This window comes from Mastigoproctus giganteus, chromosome 1, assembly GCF_048544385.1.
Source record: "Mastigoproctus giganteus isolate SK-2022 chromosome 1, ASM4854438v1, whole genome shotgun sequence".
In the NCBI taxonomy this organism is placed as follows: domain Eukaryota; kingdom Metazoa; phylum Arthropoda; class Arachnida; order Uropygi; family Thelyphonidae; genus Mastigoproctus; species Mastigoproctus giganteus.
Genome location: NC_143575.1, coordinates 143317291 through 143338182, shown reverse-complemented (window position 1 = coordinate 143338182; position 20892 = coordinate 143317291). Strand labels below are relative to the sequence as shown.

General features: G+C 35.5%; 1 protein-coding gene across 1 annotated transcript in view; it reads left to right on the top strand.

Annotated features, from left to right (window-relative positions):
* LOC150091172 (ribosome biogenesis protein WDR12 homolog) overlaps window positions 1–20892 on the top strand; it is a 257271-nt gene that overhangs the window by 12511 nt on the left and 223868 nt on the right. The window contains exon 3 of the mRNA XM_090382466.1: window positions 5780–5880. Within this exon, the coding sequence (XP_090238592.1) occupies window positions 5780–5880 (101 nt within the window). The remainder of the gene's footprint in view (window positions 1–5779; window positions 5881–20892) is intronic.

Below are 20892 nucleotides of genomic sequence, written 5' to 3'. Positions count from 1 at the left end.
AATTAAAATATAGAATATTTGCTTCTCCTATTAAAGAATGAGATAAGATGAAATATAGTATTGTATAATAATTATGGAATTAAATTAGAAATGACAGTGATAATTAGAAATTATATATTATAACATTCAAAAGGTTCTCAGAAACATATCGTTGAGATAGAATAGTACAAACCTTGGCATTTCATGTCTTATATGGGCAGTTCTCGTTTTACGAGTTCCCGGGTTTACGAGTTTTTTTTCTCCAAGTATCAACAAAATCAAAAATATGAACATTAATTGCAAAAAATGATGTTAAACATTCATAAATACCGCATTCCAAACCGCGTTCGTAGCTATACAATACAGTGTACTCCTGTTCTTTAAAAGCCACGAACTGCAAGCTTCGAAGTCACAATTTTCTATGGTTTCAAACAAGCACAAGTTCAGTAGCACAGAACCTAACCCAGGGATCTCTCAACAAAATACAGTGGACTACTATTTTAAAGATATAAAGCACAAATTTGACTTTATTACCTTACCAATTAACAAAGTTAAATGATAAGTGAAAATTTGAAGAATATTTTCCAGTTAGCAAAATAAAAATAAATTTACTCTTACATACATAGCATATGTACTGTAATATGTACATACTAACTAATTGATATTTCTGTTCACTGACTTTTTTTTGGTTGTAAAATTTAACAGTAAAAATGATAGGCAATTAATAACAAAGAACACGGCACGCACAAGTTGCAGCAAATACGATACACACAAATGAGGTACAGAATAATGAGTTTCTGAAAATTTATTTATGTTTTTTTATATGATTGAATATTTTATGGAAGAGGAAACACATTTCACCATAATAATGTGAAAACCCACAGAATTCAGCTATCCGTATACTATAGCAAATGCAAGAAGATCGAGTTTACTACCTGTTTATAATTGATTACACTAAGAAAAGACCAATAAACTGGAAACTGCAAATTGTTTTTATTGTTTTATGGTAGTGACCTCCAGAAATGTGCTTTAGAAAAATATCACAAAGGCGATAATGACTAGCAAGTCAACAGCAGGGATTCACAAAAAAAAAGTGGAAATGTTGAAAATTACATCTAACATAATAGCAGGGTTTTCCCAGCACAAAAACTCAAAAATACTGCGTTATGCGAGATTTCCCACAATTCTTAAACCGTGTTAGAGCGGAATCATGTTATATAAGTACCACATTGTGTGAGGATTTCTGCAATTTATCAATCATGTTAGAGCGATACTATATAGTAGAAGTACTGTGTTATACGGGGGTTGTCTGTACTGATAGCCGATCACTATGATTAGGCAAGTAATTATCACTCTCAGATTTAATTGGATGACTGTATTTCAGTTGTGACTTGTCACCATTTCTTATTCTCTTTTATGATTCCTTCCTAACGAATTGCATTTACTGATAAATTAGTACTGGCATTGTCTCTTGCCAGAAGTCCAGAACTACTCGTACGAGACTTGTTAGACCCCATTGCTTTAACTCTTTGCAATCTTGAATGTAATTAGTCCCAGTTAATCATTCGTGATTTGTCACAGCTCTCAATCTTGTTTCATTCCATACAGATGTGTTATGATGATTCTGTTATATTGTTCTGATTGGTAAAAATAAAGGAAAATGTGCACACAAAACCAAATAATCTTATCATTATTTTTTACACCAGGAGTTATTGAAACTTTATTGATGTCAAATAACCACAAGCCAAGGGTATATACAAATACATAGTCAGTATTTTCTACGAGGCAGCACCCTGTAATAACTACACCAATATTATATCCAGGAAGACAAGATTGCTGACCTAATGCTTTTCTGTGGGGAACTTTGATATATCTTTATAATCTATTAATAAAAATGCCCAAGTAGTTTATCCCTTAGTAGACTGTATTTAGAACAACCCCTGTATCCAATTACTCTTATTTTCAATACCTCCAAGAAGTGTGTCTTGAGTAATTAAGCTTCTTTTGCATTCAAATTTCCTTTTGACTTTTTTTTTTCTGTACACATCATATGTATGGGTTCACTTTATCTGTTTTATATTGCTATTTAATGGACCATTATTATTTGAAATCTTTTATAAAATACACCGGAAAACATTTAACATGAAAAAATATTCTGATCCCGACAAAATGCTATGTGATTTCATACATTTATTTTCTTTTAACATGTAACAAAAAACTCTTAACATGAAAAGATTTCGCGAGGAAGGGTGTAGCCATCATTATAGATCACAGGATTAAGGAAAGGTTACTGGAGGTGAATAATATCAGTGACAGACTCATGTCAATTAAACTGCAAATGAATGACAGCGAAACATTGAATATAGTACAATGTTACACACCACAAACCAGTTGCGAAAAAATGGAGAAGCTGGAGTTTGAGGACACACTCGAAAAGAACATCACAGGTGGAGATATAGTTATCATGGGTTACCTGAACGCAAAAGTCGGAGTGGAGAGACAAGGACTAGAATACGTTATGGGTTCGCATGGTTGGAGACAGGAATGATGATGGTGACAGGCTGTTGGATTTCTGTTTATGGAATGGCTTGGTCATAGGAAACACTGGTTCAAGAAGAGAAAGAGTCACAAAGTGACAAGATACGGTTGGGACGGTCAACAGGAATCCCTCCTTGACTAAATAATCGTGGATAAAGAGCGACACAGAAGACTAGTGGACGTCAAGGTCATTCCTAGTGTCTCCGAGAAGAGATCAGGAAGGTTGTACCTAAGACAGTGGTGAACAGCGTGGAATCAGAATGGAAAGCATTCAAAGATATATAGTAGGACTGACAGAGCAAAAAAGTGTGTGAAAGGACAAGCAATAGAAGGAGATGGAAAGAAACCCCACGGTGGAATGATAGGACGAGAGAGAGAGAGAGAGAGAGAGAGAGCCTGTGAAAATCAAGAATAATGCATTCAGGACCTACTTTCAGAACAGAAATGATGAGAATAAAGAGATATGAAACCGTGAAGAGAGAGGCCAAGAGGATAGTTAACGAGGAGCCGACCGGGCTAGCCGAGTGGGTAAAGTACCTGCCCGGCAACCCAAAGGTCGCGGGTTCGATTCCCGCCTTGGGCTTGGATCAAAGTACTGCAAAAACCTTGGGAGGTGCAATATGGCCACAGAAGCCGATGCGCCAACAACTACCAAATCAAAAAAAAAAAAAAAAAAAGTTAACGAGGAGAGCACTGTGGTTGTAAGAATGGAATGAAACTCTACTACAAGATATTGATGGGAATAAAAAGATGCTGTATGGTATGGTGAGGAATAGAAGAAAAGATGGTGAACAGAGCAAATACTTGATGGATGAGAATGAGAACCTAAAAATCAAGGATGAAGAGATAAGAGAAACATGGAAGTAGTATTTTGAAAATCTGTTGAACATGTAGGACAGCCAGCAAAAGGGACAAAGGCAGGTTGATCATAGAAGAGGGGATGAAAGAGAAGATATGGAGAGCGAGCAGACAGACTTGACTTGGAATGATGTAGTGCAGGCATGGAAATACATCAAGACAGGTAAGTCTGCTGGTATTGATGAGATAAATGGAGAGATGCTGAAGGCTACAGGCGTGGCAGGGATAGCGTGGACATACAAACTGTTCCGTAAGATCTGGGATGAGAGACAGGTGCCGAAGGACTGGAAAGAAGGTTTGATCATCCTGTTGTTCAAGAAGGGGAACAGGAAAAGTGTTCCAATTATAGAGACATCTCACTGACTTCACATGTGAGTATGCGGCCGAGGAACAGTATGGCTTTAGGCTTGGCAGATCGACAGTGGATCTAATTTTTTGCATCAGGCAACTGATGGAAAAGTGTTATGAACACAATAAAGAATTATGGATGGCATTTTTGGATATAAAGAAAGCATTTGATGCCGTAAAGAGAGAGAGAAAGTGTGTGTGTGTGTGTAAGGTTTTGGGAAACTTGGGGGTAGAGGAACATCATGTGGAGAAAATTGAGAATATGTGCACCAATACAGTGAGCAAAGTAAGAACAGTGATGGGGGTTGACGGAGAGCTTCGAAATAACATCAGGATTGAGGCAAGGAGACGTCCTGTCACCACTGCTATTCATAGCTGTCACGAATGATGTTCAATGTAGAGCGGTGGAACAACTTGGACAGGACCAGATGAAAGTCATGCTCTTCGCAGATGATCTATGCATATGGGGAGAGAGCAGGGAACAAGTACAATGGCAAGTTGATATATGCATTAGTATGGCCAATGAATTCGGACTGGTTTTCAGTCAGGAGAAGAGTAAAGTAATGGTTCTAAAGAGGAGTGGCGAGCTTGATGGATACATTACAATAGAAGGGAAAGAGCTAAAAAGGGTTAACAACTTCAAGTATCTAGGAAGCACCATTACAAAGACTAGAGTGATAGACGAAGAAATAAATAGAAGGATACAAGTGGGCAGGAATTTCTATAGGCAGACAAGAGATCTGATCTGAAACAGGAACATACCCCTGAAGTTTAAGAAGGCTATATATCAGGCCTATTAAGTACCAATTCTGATGTATGCATCTGAAACTTGAACTATGAGGAAAAAGGATGAAAGCAGAATTCAGGGGGCAGAAATGCGATTTGTGAGGAGCATAGCCGGAAAGACAAGATGCGACAAAATCAGGAATGATGTGATTAGGGAGAGAATTCAGGTTGAAAAACCTCCAGAATAGGATTGAAAGGTCCCATTTGAAATGGTTTGGACATGTCAAGAGGATGAACGAGAGGCGTTTTCCAAGAAGAACGTTTGATTTACAATTAAGGGAAAAAAGACCAGGGGGGAGACCAAGTATGAGATGGCAAGACATGATAAAGACTGATTTCATTATGAGAGGAGGAAACTGGAGTGAAATCAACGACGGAGAGAGGTACAGGGCATGGCGGCGAGGCTTTATACGTCAACCCGTGGAATAGTGGATGACAGATGATGATGGTAATAGTAAATCTACCAACAAAAGGAAAGCGATGATTTGGATCAGAAAATTAAAATAATAATTATGTATGAAAATGGTCAAACATTAACAAGTATCATGCCAAATTCAGATTTGTCAATAATAATATAGTAGCAATATGTCATTAGTCATTCCCGAGTTACGCAAAACTCGACTTACTTAAGAAGTCCTGGAATGTATCTTTTACGTATGTCGGGGACTTCTGTATTTTTGGATTAACCTGGAAATAGATTATCTGGGATATTTTTTATTTTTATTTTTTAACCATCTATCCCGGAAAATTGAGAGTCTACTGTACTTAAAAATTAAAAAAAAAATTTTTAAATATTTATTTAATAATCCCAACGTTTCATACATTTTTTATCAATTTAGTACAGAAAACTGGAGTGAGTTTTAAAACTTATATTAAGCTTCTTTATTTATCAAGCTGAAATTGCCTTTTCAATAGAACTAATATCAAGTGTACCAAATCCTTTAAAAAGATAAACTTTCTCAGTATGTTCAGACCTTCAGTGATTCCCACAATTATCAAATTGAATTTTTTTTTTTTTTTTTAGGTAGTAGTTATCTTATGATTATTATTTTAATTAGGCTATTCATGAGCCTAATTAAAATAAGTATTTTATTAGCCATGTGTTAGTAAATAGTTTGATTACTTCAATTAGTTAGTTTTTTAATGTATAATAATTATTCAATGAATAAATTTACATTTAATTAAATGTAAATTTGAATAAATATATTAAACAATTTAAGAAATTTGATTTATTTATTTATTTATATAAAATAATGTTTACTTTTTTCAGAAAATGGGCTTAAAGATTCAGTGCAGCTTGACTTTTTAATTGATAACGAACTTCTTAGAGGTTCGCTTTCTCAGTATCTGGAAGAAAACAAAATATCCATTGTGAGTACAGTTTGTATATCTGAATAAATAGAATCTTTTTTTTTTTTTTTTTTTTAAAGTTTGACACTTAAGAAAAGATACTTGACAGTTTTTGTTACTTAAGCAAATTTTTATTAGTAATGAAAAAAAAAAAAAAAAAAATTGAAAATAAGTCAGTAATAGGATTTTATTGCTACAAATTGGATATATTAGAATTCCCCCTTTTAAAAATCAAGGATTTGTAAAATCATTAGTGTTCTGGGACAATTTTATTGTGTGTGTTTAAGTTATGGTATTTTGAAAGCGAATTTGAAAATCAAAATGAAAATCAAAACTTACATTTGTAAATGAATGTAAGTTTTGATTTTCATTTATTATTTCAAAGGGTGCATTTTTAAATTTATACATGCAGGTGCATGTAATGTTAGAATGTTCTCCTCCACCTTGAGTGTAGTACCACCAAACTGGTGTGTTGTTCTGAGATTATTTATGAATGTTAAACCTCAATTGCCACTTCTCAGCATATCTACCTAATTTATCTATCTTTTGTTGAGTAGGACATCCTGATTACTGTTATTAACCACCCTGTCAACCTTTATATTACCAGCAAATTTAGGGATTAAACTTGATATGCCTTTGTTAATAAATTTTGATAACAGCAAGGGGCCAACACTGAATTTTGAAAGACTCCACTAAGAACAATAGTCCATAAAGAGCAGTGTTCATTAATAACCACTCTGTCTCTCTCTTGTCACTCAAACATCCCTTTATCCATAGCACTAATTGCCTATAATGCTACTACTCCAATTTGTCAATTTGTACAGTAGTCTTTCATGTGGAACAGTGTCAAAAGCCTTACTGAAATCTAAGTATATGGTTTAAAATTATTTTTTGCATCCTGTTCCTTTCTTAACACTTCATAGTAGCTAATCAGACTGTTTGAACATGATCACCCCATAACAAACCCATATAGTTATATTCAGGGGCGGGCCATCCTGAGGATGCAAGGGGTGCACTGCACCTGGGTGCTAATGTTCAAAAGGTACCTGAAACTTACATACACACGTGAAGAAAATTTTAAAGGGAGCACCAAATTTCACTTGGCACCCAGGCACCACATACCCAAGGAATTCCCTGGTTATACTCCAGATTATGGGTACACTTCCAGAGGAAGTGCATCTTTTGCTTGAATCTGTCCCAAATTACTGGTGTAAACTAAGTAACCTTTTTTTCATAACCCAAAAATGAAAGTCTGTTAAAAAACCCACACTTCTTTTGCTTGAATCCATCCTGAATTTGGCCATGCCCACAATGTGGTAACAAGGTGTACCCATAATCTGGAGTTCAGCCACGTATACTGTGATTTCCATACAACTACATTCCTGTTAAGATATCCTCTGATGCCTCTTTAACCACTGACTCCATTATTCTTCCCTTGCACAGAAGTCGAGCTTTCAGGGACGTGATTACTCACTTTGGCTTTTGATCCCTCTTTGTGAATAGGAGAGAGAGATTTGCACATCTCCAGTTCAACAGGACCTCCCCTTGAATTCAAGGATGCTCTCATAATTATATATATTTCTACCTCTCTTGCTGCTTCTTTTAATATAATTGGATGGAAATCATCAGCCCCATCTGCCATATTTACTTTTAGCTTCAACAATCTCTCTTCCGTGCTCTTCTCAGTTTCACAAACCATTTTGCTCCCTTTTATGACTTGGTATAATTCTGGTATTTCATCCCCAGAAACATTCACCTGTGAATGTAGAAGAATAATATTTATTTAGTTTTTCAGCAATCTGAACAGGATCATCAATAGTTATGCATTTCATATCTGCTTTATTCCTTTCCTCTGGTGTTAACATGGAAAGAGTTCTTTGCATTCTTAGCCTTATCTGCTTTAGCTTGCCTAACTCCCATAGTAACTTGATTGCAGACTATTTTGTATTTTCTGTAGGTTTCTGTTCTCCCCAATGATTTACAATCACCGAATGCATTTTTCTTCTCTGCCACTAGTTTCATCAGTTCATCTGATGAAACTGGTGGCAGAGAAGAAAGGCTTAATTAGCTTCTATGGTTACTTCCCTGAATGCTTCACTTTTACAGGTTGGAACAAGCTTCTGTCTGTTGTTGTTGTTGTTGTGGGAGTGTATCGTTTCAATAAATTCAAGGAAAAATTAGACAAACTATTGGAGGGGATGGATAGGTGAAATAAGATTTTTTTATTATTTTATATATATATATAATGTAATGTAAAAGTTAGGCAAAAGTAATAAAAATAAATAAATATAAATATGAAGCTATCATTAGAGGCAGCAAATGCACATCCTCCACATGAAGCCTAATTATATCTGATAATTAAAATAAATCTGATATTTAAAATAAAAAACATCAGCCAGTAGTACGACAAAAATGCAGAGCGAAACGAAACGTAAAATAATAAAAAATAAACAAACAGGGAAGGGAAAGTAGAGATAATAAGAAAAAAAGGTAGTCGATAATCCCCTGTATAATTTAGTCATTAAACCCAATTAATAAAAACGATGTAAATTTAAAATAATGCCAATTATATATAATTTAGCAGTACCCCCCTCGAAGGTACCAGTTCCAAAAGACGTGAAATATCACCAAAAAGGGGTTAAAGAAACTACAAAAACTAAAATATCAAAATGATAGACTGAACATTATGCCCCATATCGACAGACGACCACGAGGCCAATAATGGTCATGGAATCGCTGCATTTCAATCGTCATACAAATCATCGCAAAGGCGGAAATATCGAAGAACCAAACCACCCTTCCATTCTCCGATAGATCAACCAATGCAGAGGATTTGCATGGCGGTGGTCCTTATGCAGCGAGAAATAATCTATAGAACAGACAGCACTCTTGATCAGAGCCACACCACTGACATAATGCAAGCTTAACCAGCTTATATAATAGAAAGAAAAGAATAGATGCCGGCACAGGCGCTGCTTATTTAGCATATCAACCCACTACTACCACTAATTTATATAATGTAATGTAAAAGTTAGGCAAAAGTAATAAAAATAAATAAATATAAATATGAAGCTATCATTAGAGGCAGCAAATGCACATCCTCCACATGAAGCCTAATTATATCTGATAATTAAAATAAATCTGATATTTAAAATAAAAAACATCAGCCAGTAGTACGGCAAAAATGCAGAGCGAAACGAAACGTAAAATAATAAAAAATAAACAAACAGGGAAGGGAAGGGAAAGTAGAGATAATAAGACAGATAATAAAACATGATTTGTATGACGATTGAAATGCAGCGATTCCATGACCATTATTGGCCTCGTGGTCCTCTGTCGATATGGGGCATAATGGTCAGTCTATCATTTTGATATTTTAGTTTTTGTAGTTTCTTTAACCCCTTTTTGGTGATATTTCACGTCTTTTGGAACTGGTACCTTCGAGGGGGGTACCGCTAAATTATATATAATTGGCATTATTTTAAATTTACATCGTTTTTATTAATTGGGTTTAATGACTAAATTATACAGGGGATTATCGACTACCTTTTTTTCTTATTATCTCTACTTTCCCTTCCCTGTTTGTTTATTTTTTATTATTTTACGTTTCGTTTCGCTCTGCATTTTTGCCGTACTACTGGCTGATGTTTTTTATTTTAAATATCAGATTTATTTTAATTATCAGAGAGAGAGAGAGAGAGAGATATATATATATATATATATATATATATATATATATATTTTGGCTGATGCTGTATAAGCTTGCTTTCTTGTATCAGTTTGTCACTATTAATACTAATTAATTAATACTAAAAATACTAAATTATAGAATTTTAACATTTGTCCTTTGTATGGGGAGGTCTGAGTTTCAATGGCATGAGACTAGAATTCTTGAGGTCTCTTCAAGAATTTGAACAGAAGGAACTGGGGCCCATCCAATTAAATTATTCCAGGTTTTTCAACACTTTTTATGAGCTAAACCCATGAACACATACTAGACAAAACCTTCTTATTGTATATGAACTATATATATACCCCATACGATAAGGCAGTGGTTTTCAACTGGGGTGCCGCAACAACATTCCAGGGGTGCCACGTAATTTGAGTTTAAGTTACTTAAACTTATTATTTTTAATTTATATATTTATTTCATTATAAAAAGGTGGACTGTATGCATTGTGCGGTACCTTTTTAATTTTGTGGTGATCTATAATTGATATTTATTTAGTTCCTCTATATAAAGAATAAAATTATTATATAAGTATATATAATTTGTATTTTGAATTGTAATTATGTTTATAGTTATATTATTATAATAACTCATAACATATTTTTTTAATATTAGATATACAGTCAGTCCTTGTATAACACGATAGTTGTGGTCCTAGAAACCCTCATGCAATGCAAAATCGTGCAATATAAATAACAGGCTCTATGGGAAAAATAGGGTTAGGTGCCGACCACCCAAGATTGAACACACATTTGTAACCAAAACATTACCAAACACAATAAATAATCGTAATGAAATACATATTTTATTACGATCATTACGTAATAAAATATTGCTAATGCTTTTGCTTCTATCGTAAGCAAACTTGTTCTGTTTGATCTTCTATCCAAACAAATGACAGCCACCAAATCTCTTCCAATTCTTTGTGTCTTGATCTAATGGATTTTATTACACTGAGTTGTTCCTGCTATGAAAGTTGTTTTTATTTTCATTGCATTCTTTCTAATTGTTCTCGCGTTGCCTTATATAGGTCTGTAGCACGTGCAATATCACATGTTCTTTCATTTTGCTCAAAGTGTTTCACATTTTTTCTCTATCAACAGAGGCCGACTGGCCATAAGCCTTACTGGGAAAACCCCGGAGGCCAGAAGCCGATGGAGGCTGGTGTGATTTTGGCCATAAACACCAGTATGAGGCCGCTACAAATTTTTCTGGGTAAGAATTTTTGATCCAGTCCACCTCTGTCTATCAATATTACTTTTCTTTTTCTCTCTGAATCTGTAGTGTCTTCACTAGGAAGCTTCCTTTTAAGTATTTTACTCATTTTTAGGGAATAAAGCAATTACAAAATGAGGAGCACGCTTGATACACATAAACAAAGCTGCATGCATATAGCAACTGAATAAACAACACTGTAAAGGCAGAAACACTTATCACCTCACTAGCTCACATTTTAGTAAAGCACATTTCTGGAGGTCACTACCATAAAACAATAAGAACAATTTCCAGTTGCGTTCCTGCTAATGGAATCTGTTGTAAACGGGTAGTAAACTACCCGTTTATAACAGATTCCATTCCTCGATCTAATTGCATTTGCGATAATACCGATAACTGGAATTGTGGGGGTTTTACGTTATTATGGCAAAGTTTTTCCCCTCCACTGATATAAAAACATAAATACATTTTCAGAATCTTCTCTTCATTCCTATCGTGTTGCATTCAGTTGGGGTGATTCCACGTTCGACTGCCATTTCTTGTAAACACAAAGGTGAATCCTGCATAAGCGAATTCGGTTCGTGTTATATACGATATCATTTTCCTATTTATAAATCGTGAATGATTGAATTCGTGTATTGTAAACGTGTTATACGAGGACTGATTGTATGTGTGTATATATATATGCAGAGAGAGAATCAGATCTAACAGGCAGAAAATTTGAGTAGGGGTGCCACAAAATAAAAATAAATTACTTAGGGGTGCCATTATTAAAAAAAGGTTGAAAACCACAGCCATAAGGACTAGCATACTGTGGCCTGAGCAGCTTATATGACAAAAATTTCCAAAGATAAGGATGTTATCCACAAATTGTATTCACTTCTAGTTGACACATTAGCATCCTTATTTGCCCATGTCAAATGGCACTCACAGAGTTCACAGTCAAATTGAGCCTCCTTCTAAAGCATCATAACTAAGATTGATTTACTGTTTTACTCTCAATCCTTGTTGATTTCCTTAATGAATGCTCAATGCATTTCAACTGTTGGTAGTTTCATAGCAAATAGTCAAGCTTAACATTTGTGTGTTATTTATGAATTTGAGATAGCACCCTTTCACCATCTTCCATTTTTTTTGAAGAGTGTGTTGCTCAGGATAGTTATTAAACCTCCTGTGAACACCAAGAGTTTGTACAAGCAGGCATGCTGTCGCATTGCATTTGGCGCTTATGCTGTTCTTTATTTGTATTGTATAATAAGAAAGACATAATGAGAAAAATCAAAACCTAAATGCTGTAGTGGATGGGGAGGAATGCATCTTTTTCTTGCAGTGTTCCATCAGTTGTAAATGTGTTGTGTACCATGTAGGGAGAGGATAAGTATAATGATTAAATGTTTATCTTTACACAGTCTTTCCCATAAGAAACTCATTACGCCTCCGTTTACCTGCAATCAATTAATGCGAAAATATAATTATGAACCATAGGGCCCTGTTATGTTGAAACACAGGTCATCATTTCTGACAATAAAAGTTAAGTGTAATTTAAACTGTATGTGTTTACCTTTATTGATTATATTTCAAATCAATGTTATAATTTTTTACATTTTTTTTTTTTTTCCACATTGGGAGGCATGCCATGCTCATCACCCCCGCACTATAGTAAAAATGCATGTGCAGGTATGTGGCACATGCTTTGCACATCAACACAGATTGTTTATGGCTATAATTCTGTAATTAAAAAGTAATCAGTGATACAAATTAAAACTGAAAACCATACTGGCAGTATATTAAAATTCATACTGACAATTCTGAGATATTTTAATATTTAAATTTAATTTTCTTTGTTCACTTGGTTTAACAGTAAACCTAATACAAGATGAAGTTAGATTATTGAAATTATCTTCTGTCTATGTGAGGGGTTTCTTTTTTACTCCACTCCTAAAGTTGCCATAATTCTTCCTTTCAAAAATTAAAATGCCTTTTATTCCTTTGACAGTAGTTATTTCTTGGGTATATCTTATATTCTGCTGTGACTGCTTTCTGCTAATTGTTCATTTATTTAAATTCTTAATCTTGTGTATTTTTAGTAAAACCAGATGAAGAATACCAATTCCTCTGGTGGTAGCCCTGACATTTTTATATAAGAAGCAGCCATCTAATCAGTTCAGAAATATGTGCTGTTAAGGATTAGTGACTTATGCACAGTTTCCACTCTCTGTTTGGAAAATTAGTTTTCTGTAAGAATACATTCAGAAATATTTGCTACTGTATCTGTTGCATAATTAGTCATAATATTTAGGTTATTGTATAATTCCAGTCTCATTTTTGTTTTCCCAATGCCTATATGATGTCATACAAACTTAGTATTATCTATAATTGTCTGTTGGTTAACTTCTTGAATCTGTGCCTTTCAAAATTAAAAGCACAACCCCCCCCCCCTTTTTTTTTCCAGCATTTGTTTTCTTGTATGCACACCATTTTCAAATTCTGGATTAACTAATTTTAACAGCTCACCAGATCTATTTATTATACTTCTAGTATTAGTGTATATTAAAGAAGTAATAGTATGTATTTTGATATTCTTTGTAACTCTAGCATACCTAAATAATTGCTTCTGGTAGTATATTTCCCCTATTAAGTTTCCAGTTAAAAATATTATTTGTGTTGCTTCTTGGACAACAGTCGTTAATTTCACATTACAGTTATACTTGGCTGCCATCTTAAGCTCATTAATATTTCTCAGTTCTCCAGTTATATCAGCATCAATTACCCTACCAACAAAGAATTTTCTGTATGCAAGTGGGGTCCCACCCCATAGTGAATTTTTGATAGTGGTGGACTCTGTGGTGAGTGTTTTTTCTTTTTTTTTTTTTTTGTAGAATTTTGAAATTTTCTAAAAACAAAAACTTTGTGCATAAATTATTTAAAATATTACAGTGTTCTTACTTTGACTTCATTGTCAAACACTAGAGTAAAATTATTATCAAAAATTAACCGGAATTAAAAAAAAAAAAAAAAAAATTCATTAAAATATGTAAATAAAACCTGAATTAATAACTTTTTTTGCAGTAATATGCTCTCCATCTATTTATGTATTACTTGATTCAGTTTTATCAATTTCTAGCTCTGAATTACATAGAAATTCTTTTTCATTTTGGCTTTTGTAATCCCAAACTGGACAATTGAGGCCAAATAGGTACTACTACTCAGATTATCAGAGCTATATTTGTAACACAGTCTGTCATAAACTGTGTCAACGATTAGTTGAAAATGCAGATAAGAGATTATGACACATACAAGAAAATTTCCATGCAATTCATTTGTTAACAAACACTGAAATAACCTTCAGAATGTAATTTACATACGTGCTTCTCAGAACCCATATGTGAAAAACTCAGGCCTTCTTATATACCCCTTAACAGGTTAATCTGCCATTCACTACTTTTAACACAATTTTTACCTAAACATCTGCCCTAATGCCTCCTTACTGCCACTATCACCCCTTATCAGAGAAGCATCAACCACCCCAGATGCAGTCATAGCCAAATTCCATGCACTTAGCATTCAAGTTTTATTCCCTCATTCAAGTGCACACCTGCTGTAGTGTCCCTTTTTTCCCCATCTAATGTGGGCCACAGAAAAGAATATCCTGTTTCATAATTTTGTAATCTCAAGCCTGAGATTTATAGATAATGCTCGCATTGTAAATTTCCTCCTGGTATGCTTACTCAAAATTTCTGATTATTGAGCGTTTTTTTTTATTGGCATGGTGCAAAATTAAATATGGAGAATAAGGAAAATCTGATCAACATCACACTCAGAGCACCCTAAGTTGTTAATTTAATAATTATTGCAATTCAATTTGTTACACTTACTTCTAAAGAAGTGGTAAGTGTCACAAAACAGATTTTACTCTAGTGCACTTTGTGCAGTGCTCAAATTTTCGTTATTCTCCATACTTGTTTGCCAACTATATGGATTCTGGATATTTTTGACTCAATTTCATCCCTTCTGTCTTTCCGTTTATAACAGAGAAACTCTGTTATAAACTGTTACATTTTTTTTTACCTAAACATTAAATAAGAAAGTCACTGAATCTTTTGACACCTCCGTAGCCAAGTGGGAAGGAGCAGCAGTGCGTAGCACACGCTTCTTGATTAGACCGGGGTTCGAGCCCGTCACCACCAAATACAGAGGATGCGGAAAGGTCAGGGAATGACCACCACATATCCCGGAGCAATATGGCCTTAGTTGCTAATGCTCCTAAAAAACAAACAACAAACAACAACAAACAAACAACTGAAACTTTTTAAAATTCAGTGACTTTCTTATTTTCATTCACCTGAGAATAGTTGGATATGTATATATACAGTGGATTCTGGTTATTTGGGCCATGGGTTAATCGGGGCAGCTATTTATTTGGGACAAATCCTAAAGAACGGAACCCAATAGAGAAAATAGCCAGGGTTTACTTTGCTTAATTGGGAACAACATGCCATTTAATTGGGGCAGGAGACCACATCACTCGAGATTACCGTGCAATTATCTTCAACCATACCACATTGTCTGGTTGTATTTCTGGAGGTCAAAACCGTTAATCAATTAGCAGTTTCTGATTTATTGGGCTTTTGTGTTAGTGCAATCTGTTATAAAAAAAAAAAAAAAAAAAGGTAAAGTGCAGCCATTATCAACCCACTGCAGGATGGAAGCCTCCTCAACAATTCATGCTGATGGAAATGGACCATAATCTGCCACGCTGGTCTAATGCGGGTTGGCAGATCGACGATATTCAGCAGTTAGGGGCTTGAACCCCGGTCTACTCAAAGAGCGTGTGCTACTGCACTCCCGCTCCTGCCCACTCGGCTATGGAGGAGATCTATTATAAATGGATAGTAAACTCGATCTTAGTGAATTTGTGATAATACACACCTGGAATTCTGTGGGTGTTTACGTTATTATGGTGAAATGTGTTTACACTTCCATGAAATCTTCAATCATATAAAAAAATAAATTTTCAAATATTCTCTTCATTCCTATTTTTTAAGCTTTGCGACTTGTTACTCTGTTCTCACTTGCATGTATCATGTTACTTGCGATTTGTGTGTGCTGTGTTCTTTGTTATTGATTGCTTATCATTTTTACTGTTTTAAATTTTAACCCCCACCCACAAATATTAGTGAACAGAAATATCAACTAGTTAGTATGTACATTACAGTACCTATTAATTAAGCTATGCACGTAAGCATAAATTTATTTTGCTAACCTGTGGAAAATGTATTCTTCCGATTTTCACATATCATTTAAATTTTTAAATGATATGCAAAAATCTTAGGTAATAAAGTGTAAATTTGTACTTAATATATCTTTGCTTTTATAGCCTGTGGATAATATTCCTCCTATTTTCGCTAATTAGAATTGCTGTTTAATAGAATTAAAATTCAATTCACAAATGTGATCACAATGACCGGCGCTTACTACATGTCGTATAGTGAACGATATTTTACTATGGTGAGTCCATCGTAACGTGATTTTATCATACAGAAAATCAATCATAAAGCTGTATTTTTAACTATTTATGTGAAACTCCGCATAATTGGGGCAGCTGCTTAATCGGGCCAAAACACACCAGTCCCGATGTGTCCCAAGTAACTGGAATCAACTGTATATATTTTTTAATACCTGATTGTTCAATTAGCCATTAAAAAAACTTTATTCTGCAGATTTTTCATTTCCATTGCAATGCATACAATAAGGCCTATCGATTTAGAAAGTAAATAAAGATTAATAAGGAACTTAGTATACAGTTATTTTTACGTTATTTGGTGGTCTCTGGAGTTCCCCCATTAGCCGCTATAGCATCTGTTTTAGGTATGTGCCAATGCCGGCAGTGTTGTGAGTGTTGTTTGCCAGTGCCTGGTGTTTTTGCTGGAATGGGGCATAGAACAAGAAGGTTCAATGCCCCCTGCCTCCCATCCCTAACCACATGGAGGGTCTACCACCAGAGCACTGGACTGGGCAGCCCAGAGAGCTGCTCCTCCTTAGAGGGACCACCCTCCTGGGCTCTCAAAAAACAAAGTGAAAGGAAGATTGTATGTCAGTGGGAGGTTTCAGGGAGGGGGGGTAAAGTTTTAGGCAGCAGGGTATGAAAGAAAGAGGCATCCCCTGAGAAAAGTAGAGTTGGGGCAGTGGAACTCTTTGGTTCCAATCACGATTCTTCATCTTGCTGTTATGCCTTGTTCTTTGTCATTGTTGGTGAGGGTCCAAATCAGTGTCTGTCTGCATTCAGGTTCTGTTTACAGTAGTAAGGATTATTTTCCTGTGTTTGAAGAGGCCTCAGCAAACGAGGCTAATCTTTCAGGTGTTGAGGTGGGAATTTTGACATTTTCTTGATCATATACTAGTCAGTATTTGTAGCTGAGTCTTAGGTCCTGGTAAATGTGGCATTGGAAGATTAGGTGAGTCTGAGTCTGTTAGTCCAAGAGAGTATAACTTTGAGTTTATGCTGCCATGCCTGGTTAGCAAACACAGGCCTGAACCATGTGGCTTATTGTTTGTCGAATACTCTAGCTTCTGGTAGGAATTCATATGTGGTTCTTCCTAGTGCTGAGCCAGTCCACTTTCTTTTCCATGCATCTTCCTTTCATGGATTATTCTCTTGATGTCTTCTTTAGTTGACATGTTCAGGTTTATTGTGTAATCTACATTTCTTGTGGGGAGGCTCTTCCTTCTGTAGTATTGAAGATGGTGGAAAGCTACTCCATGTTGGATCAGTAGCTTGCCGCAGATGACCTGGAGTGCTACTGTGGACACTGTTTTGCAGGCTCTCAAGATTGCAAGCAGGAAAAATCTCTGAGCCTGCAGTAGGTGTTTCTTCACAAGGCTGTTGGTATCACCAACAGCCTTGTTATGCTGCAGGTGTCTGGGGCCATAGGCACCTGCAGCATAATAAGCAATGGGGATGAAGATGCATTCATAATACAGCATGAGGATCGAAGGCGTGATGTTCCAGACTGCCCTAGTGATCCTGATTAGTTTTCCTGTAACCCGTTTAATCTTTTTTACTATATACTTGGCATGTGGGATGATGCTCAACATGCTGTCCAGCAAAATGCTAAGATATTTATGTAGTCTCTATCTTGATGGCCTGATCATTGACTTTGATTGTCTGTGGTCTGTTTATGTTAAGAGTTCCTCTAAGTAGAACTTGCTTCGTTTTGAGAATAGAGAGGAACTTAGTGTATTAACACTAATATTATTAAAGATTTATTTAAAAAAAAAAATTATATATATATATATATATATACAGGGTGTCCCAGGAGGAAAGGTCAATATTCCAGGAGGTGAAAGGATTGGTCATTTTAAGCAAAAAAGTTCATATAAACATGTGCCCCATCCCGAATGGTTTCTGAGATAAGAGGCATTTGAATATTTATTTTTCAAGTGACAAATTTGGAACAGTTAATAATATAAATTTTCAAAAATGCCACCATTAATTTCAATGCACTTTTCTACTCTCATGAGAACATGGTGTGTTGCTTGTCTAAGTGTATCGTCACGTTCCTTTATACGGGCAACAGCGTCCATTATGTGAGCTAACAGATCATCTCTTGTATCCACCTTTCTTCTGTACACTTCTCTTCATCCAAACCCCATAGACAAAAATCTAATGGAGTTAGGTCTGGAGATCTTTGTGGCCAGTTAATGGCACCACCACGACCAGTCCACCAATTAGGGAAAATTCAATCCAGATGTTGCTTCACACATCTGGTAGAATGGAAGGGGCCCTGTCATGCTGAAAGTACATAGCACACTGTGTGGCCAAAGGAACGTCCTCTAGAGTTCACCTAATGTATTTTGCAAAAATTGAAGGTAATTGTGTCCTGTCATTCGATGTTCTAAAATAACTGGACCTATCAACAGGTTATTGATCATACCACACCACACATTGATTGAGAAACGAACTTGGAAGTTTGTTTCCACTGTACCTTGTGGATTCTTGTGCAACCATCGATGAGTGTTACGTGTGTTGTCGATTCTATTCCGGGTAAACGTGGATTCATCAGTAAATAGTATTGATGGAAGCACTTCACGATTGGCATTTAACCAATGATAATCAAGATGCGTGGCACTGTCCCCTATGTGAAGATTTTGCACACGCTGTGGGTGAAATGGGTACAAGCTCTCTTCATGTAGTGTTCGCCATACACGTGTTCCTGAAACCCCGAGACATGCAGGAAGTCTTTGTGTACTAATTGTAGGACTATGCTGAACCATGTTTAGAATGTGTTCCCGTTCCTGTACATTTTCTTGACGTCTTCATTCAGATGAAACGAGTACTGGGAAGCATACCACTTTCACACGCAATGTGTTGAAAACTTTGGAAAACACTATGATCCGGAATTCGACACATAGGAGACCGCCGACGGTATTCTTCAACAGCAGCAGCAGCAGCAGGGGCACTACCATCGCAGAAGCTGTAAACATACAGCATATCTGCATATTCGGCATTTTTAGCAAACATTTCTACAATTAGAACTGACATCTGACACTATTCACTGATTCACTCGCAGTCTGATTCACTTCTACAGTCACAACAATCAACTGATAACTGGCAACTGACATTCAAATGGCACAGTCTGATGGGAGGGAAGTAAAATATTGCACGGCAATTTCGAAACAAATGTACATTAAAGTAGCTCTATCTCCGAAACTATTCGGGATAGGGCACTTTTTTTTGCTTAAAATGACCTATCCTTTCACCTCCTGGAATATTGACCTTTCCTCCTGGGACACCCTGTTATATATATAAGGTAGTGACTCCTTTAGCTTGTGTTATAAAAATACAGGCCGAAGCATCCTTCCTCAGTAAATTCATAAATGACATCAACTTTGTTATCACAATTACAAAAGACCAGTGAGAGGTGAGTACAGAGACAGTATGTCCTGAATTTCAAAATAGGTTGGTAGATGGTGAACTGATTAGTAGTACCCCCAAAATTCCCTGCAGACTTTACCATAAGCATTTTTTATATGTAACCTTAACAAAGAACTACTGTAGTCCTACCAGTGTTATTCTGTCAATGTGAGTGCATTATGATCCAGTGAAGTGTTACAGCTTTAAATATTTAATACACTCATAGCAGATGCTGTATGACTATGAATAAATTTAGTAAATTCTGGACTTAGTTTGGCTGCACCTGATTTTCTGTTGTGAATTCTTAAGACTAAAGCACATTTCCTTATGGCAGTCAAGTGTGCTGGCTTCAAGCATAATTCGTAGATAGAAAGTTGCCACTGTGTTTTTGGACGTGTTGAATTAAATGTTATTTAACTTTTTAACTTAAATATAATCATATTTGGAGAACTAATTCTTCATCCAGTGGCACTATTTGGAGAACAAGTTTTTTGAACCGAATTCAAATGAATAAATTTTTTTCATAATAATTAGAGAAGGAAAAGCTGATATCCCTTGTATCTGAGTCCTTGCAGTTATGAGGATTTGAAAATTAAAGAATAAACGGAAGCCCTTGAGAAAATTGACCAAGCACATGAATATTTTTGTGAGAATGACCCTCTTCATGATTGTGTAAGCAAAAGTCAAGCACGAAGTTGGAGACAACTAAATGCTACAACACAATTTTATCTGAAAAAATACTGCAAAAAACCCAGACAACTCTGGATTCATTCTTTATTCGTAAAAGTGAAAAATAGTGTAACTTCGATAAACTTTATTTAACCTTCATTGTTCGACATATAATAAAAAATGTCTAAAAAATAATTCTCATTTTTCAGTTCCTTCAATCCATTTTTTACTATGTAAAAGTACTTAATACACATTACGAAAATTTGGTCCATGTTTTAATTGGAATTTTCTGGAACCAGTTATCCTCGGATAATGAGTACCTCCTGTACACTGGTCCTTGGTTGGGGATGTGAAAATTGCACAAGAAAGCTTGAAATATAACAGATTATTCCAAGTCATGCTTGGCATTTCACAATTCCTCACTACAGTGCTATGTGTGAGAGGATTTTTAGCCAATTAATAAAGGAAAAACTGTGTTGAAGCATTGAGATTGTGGAAAAATGAT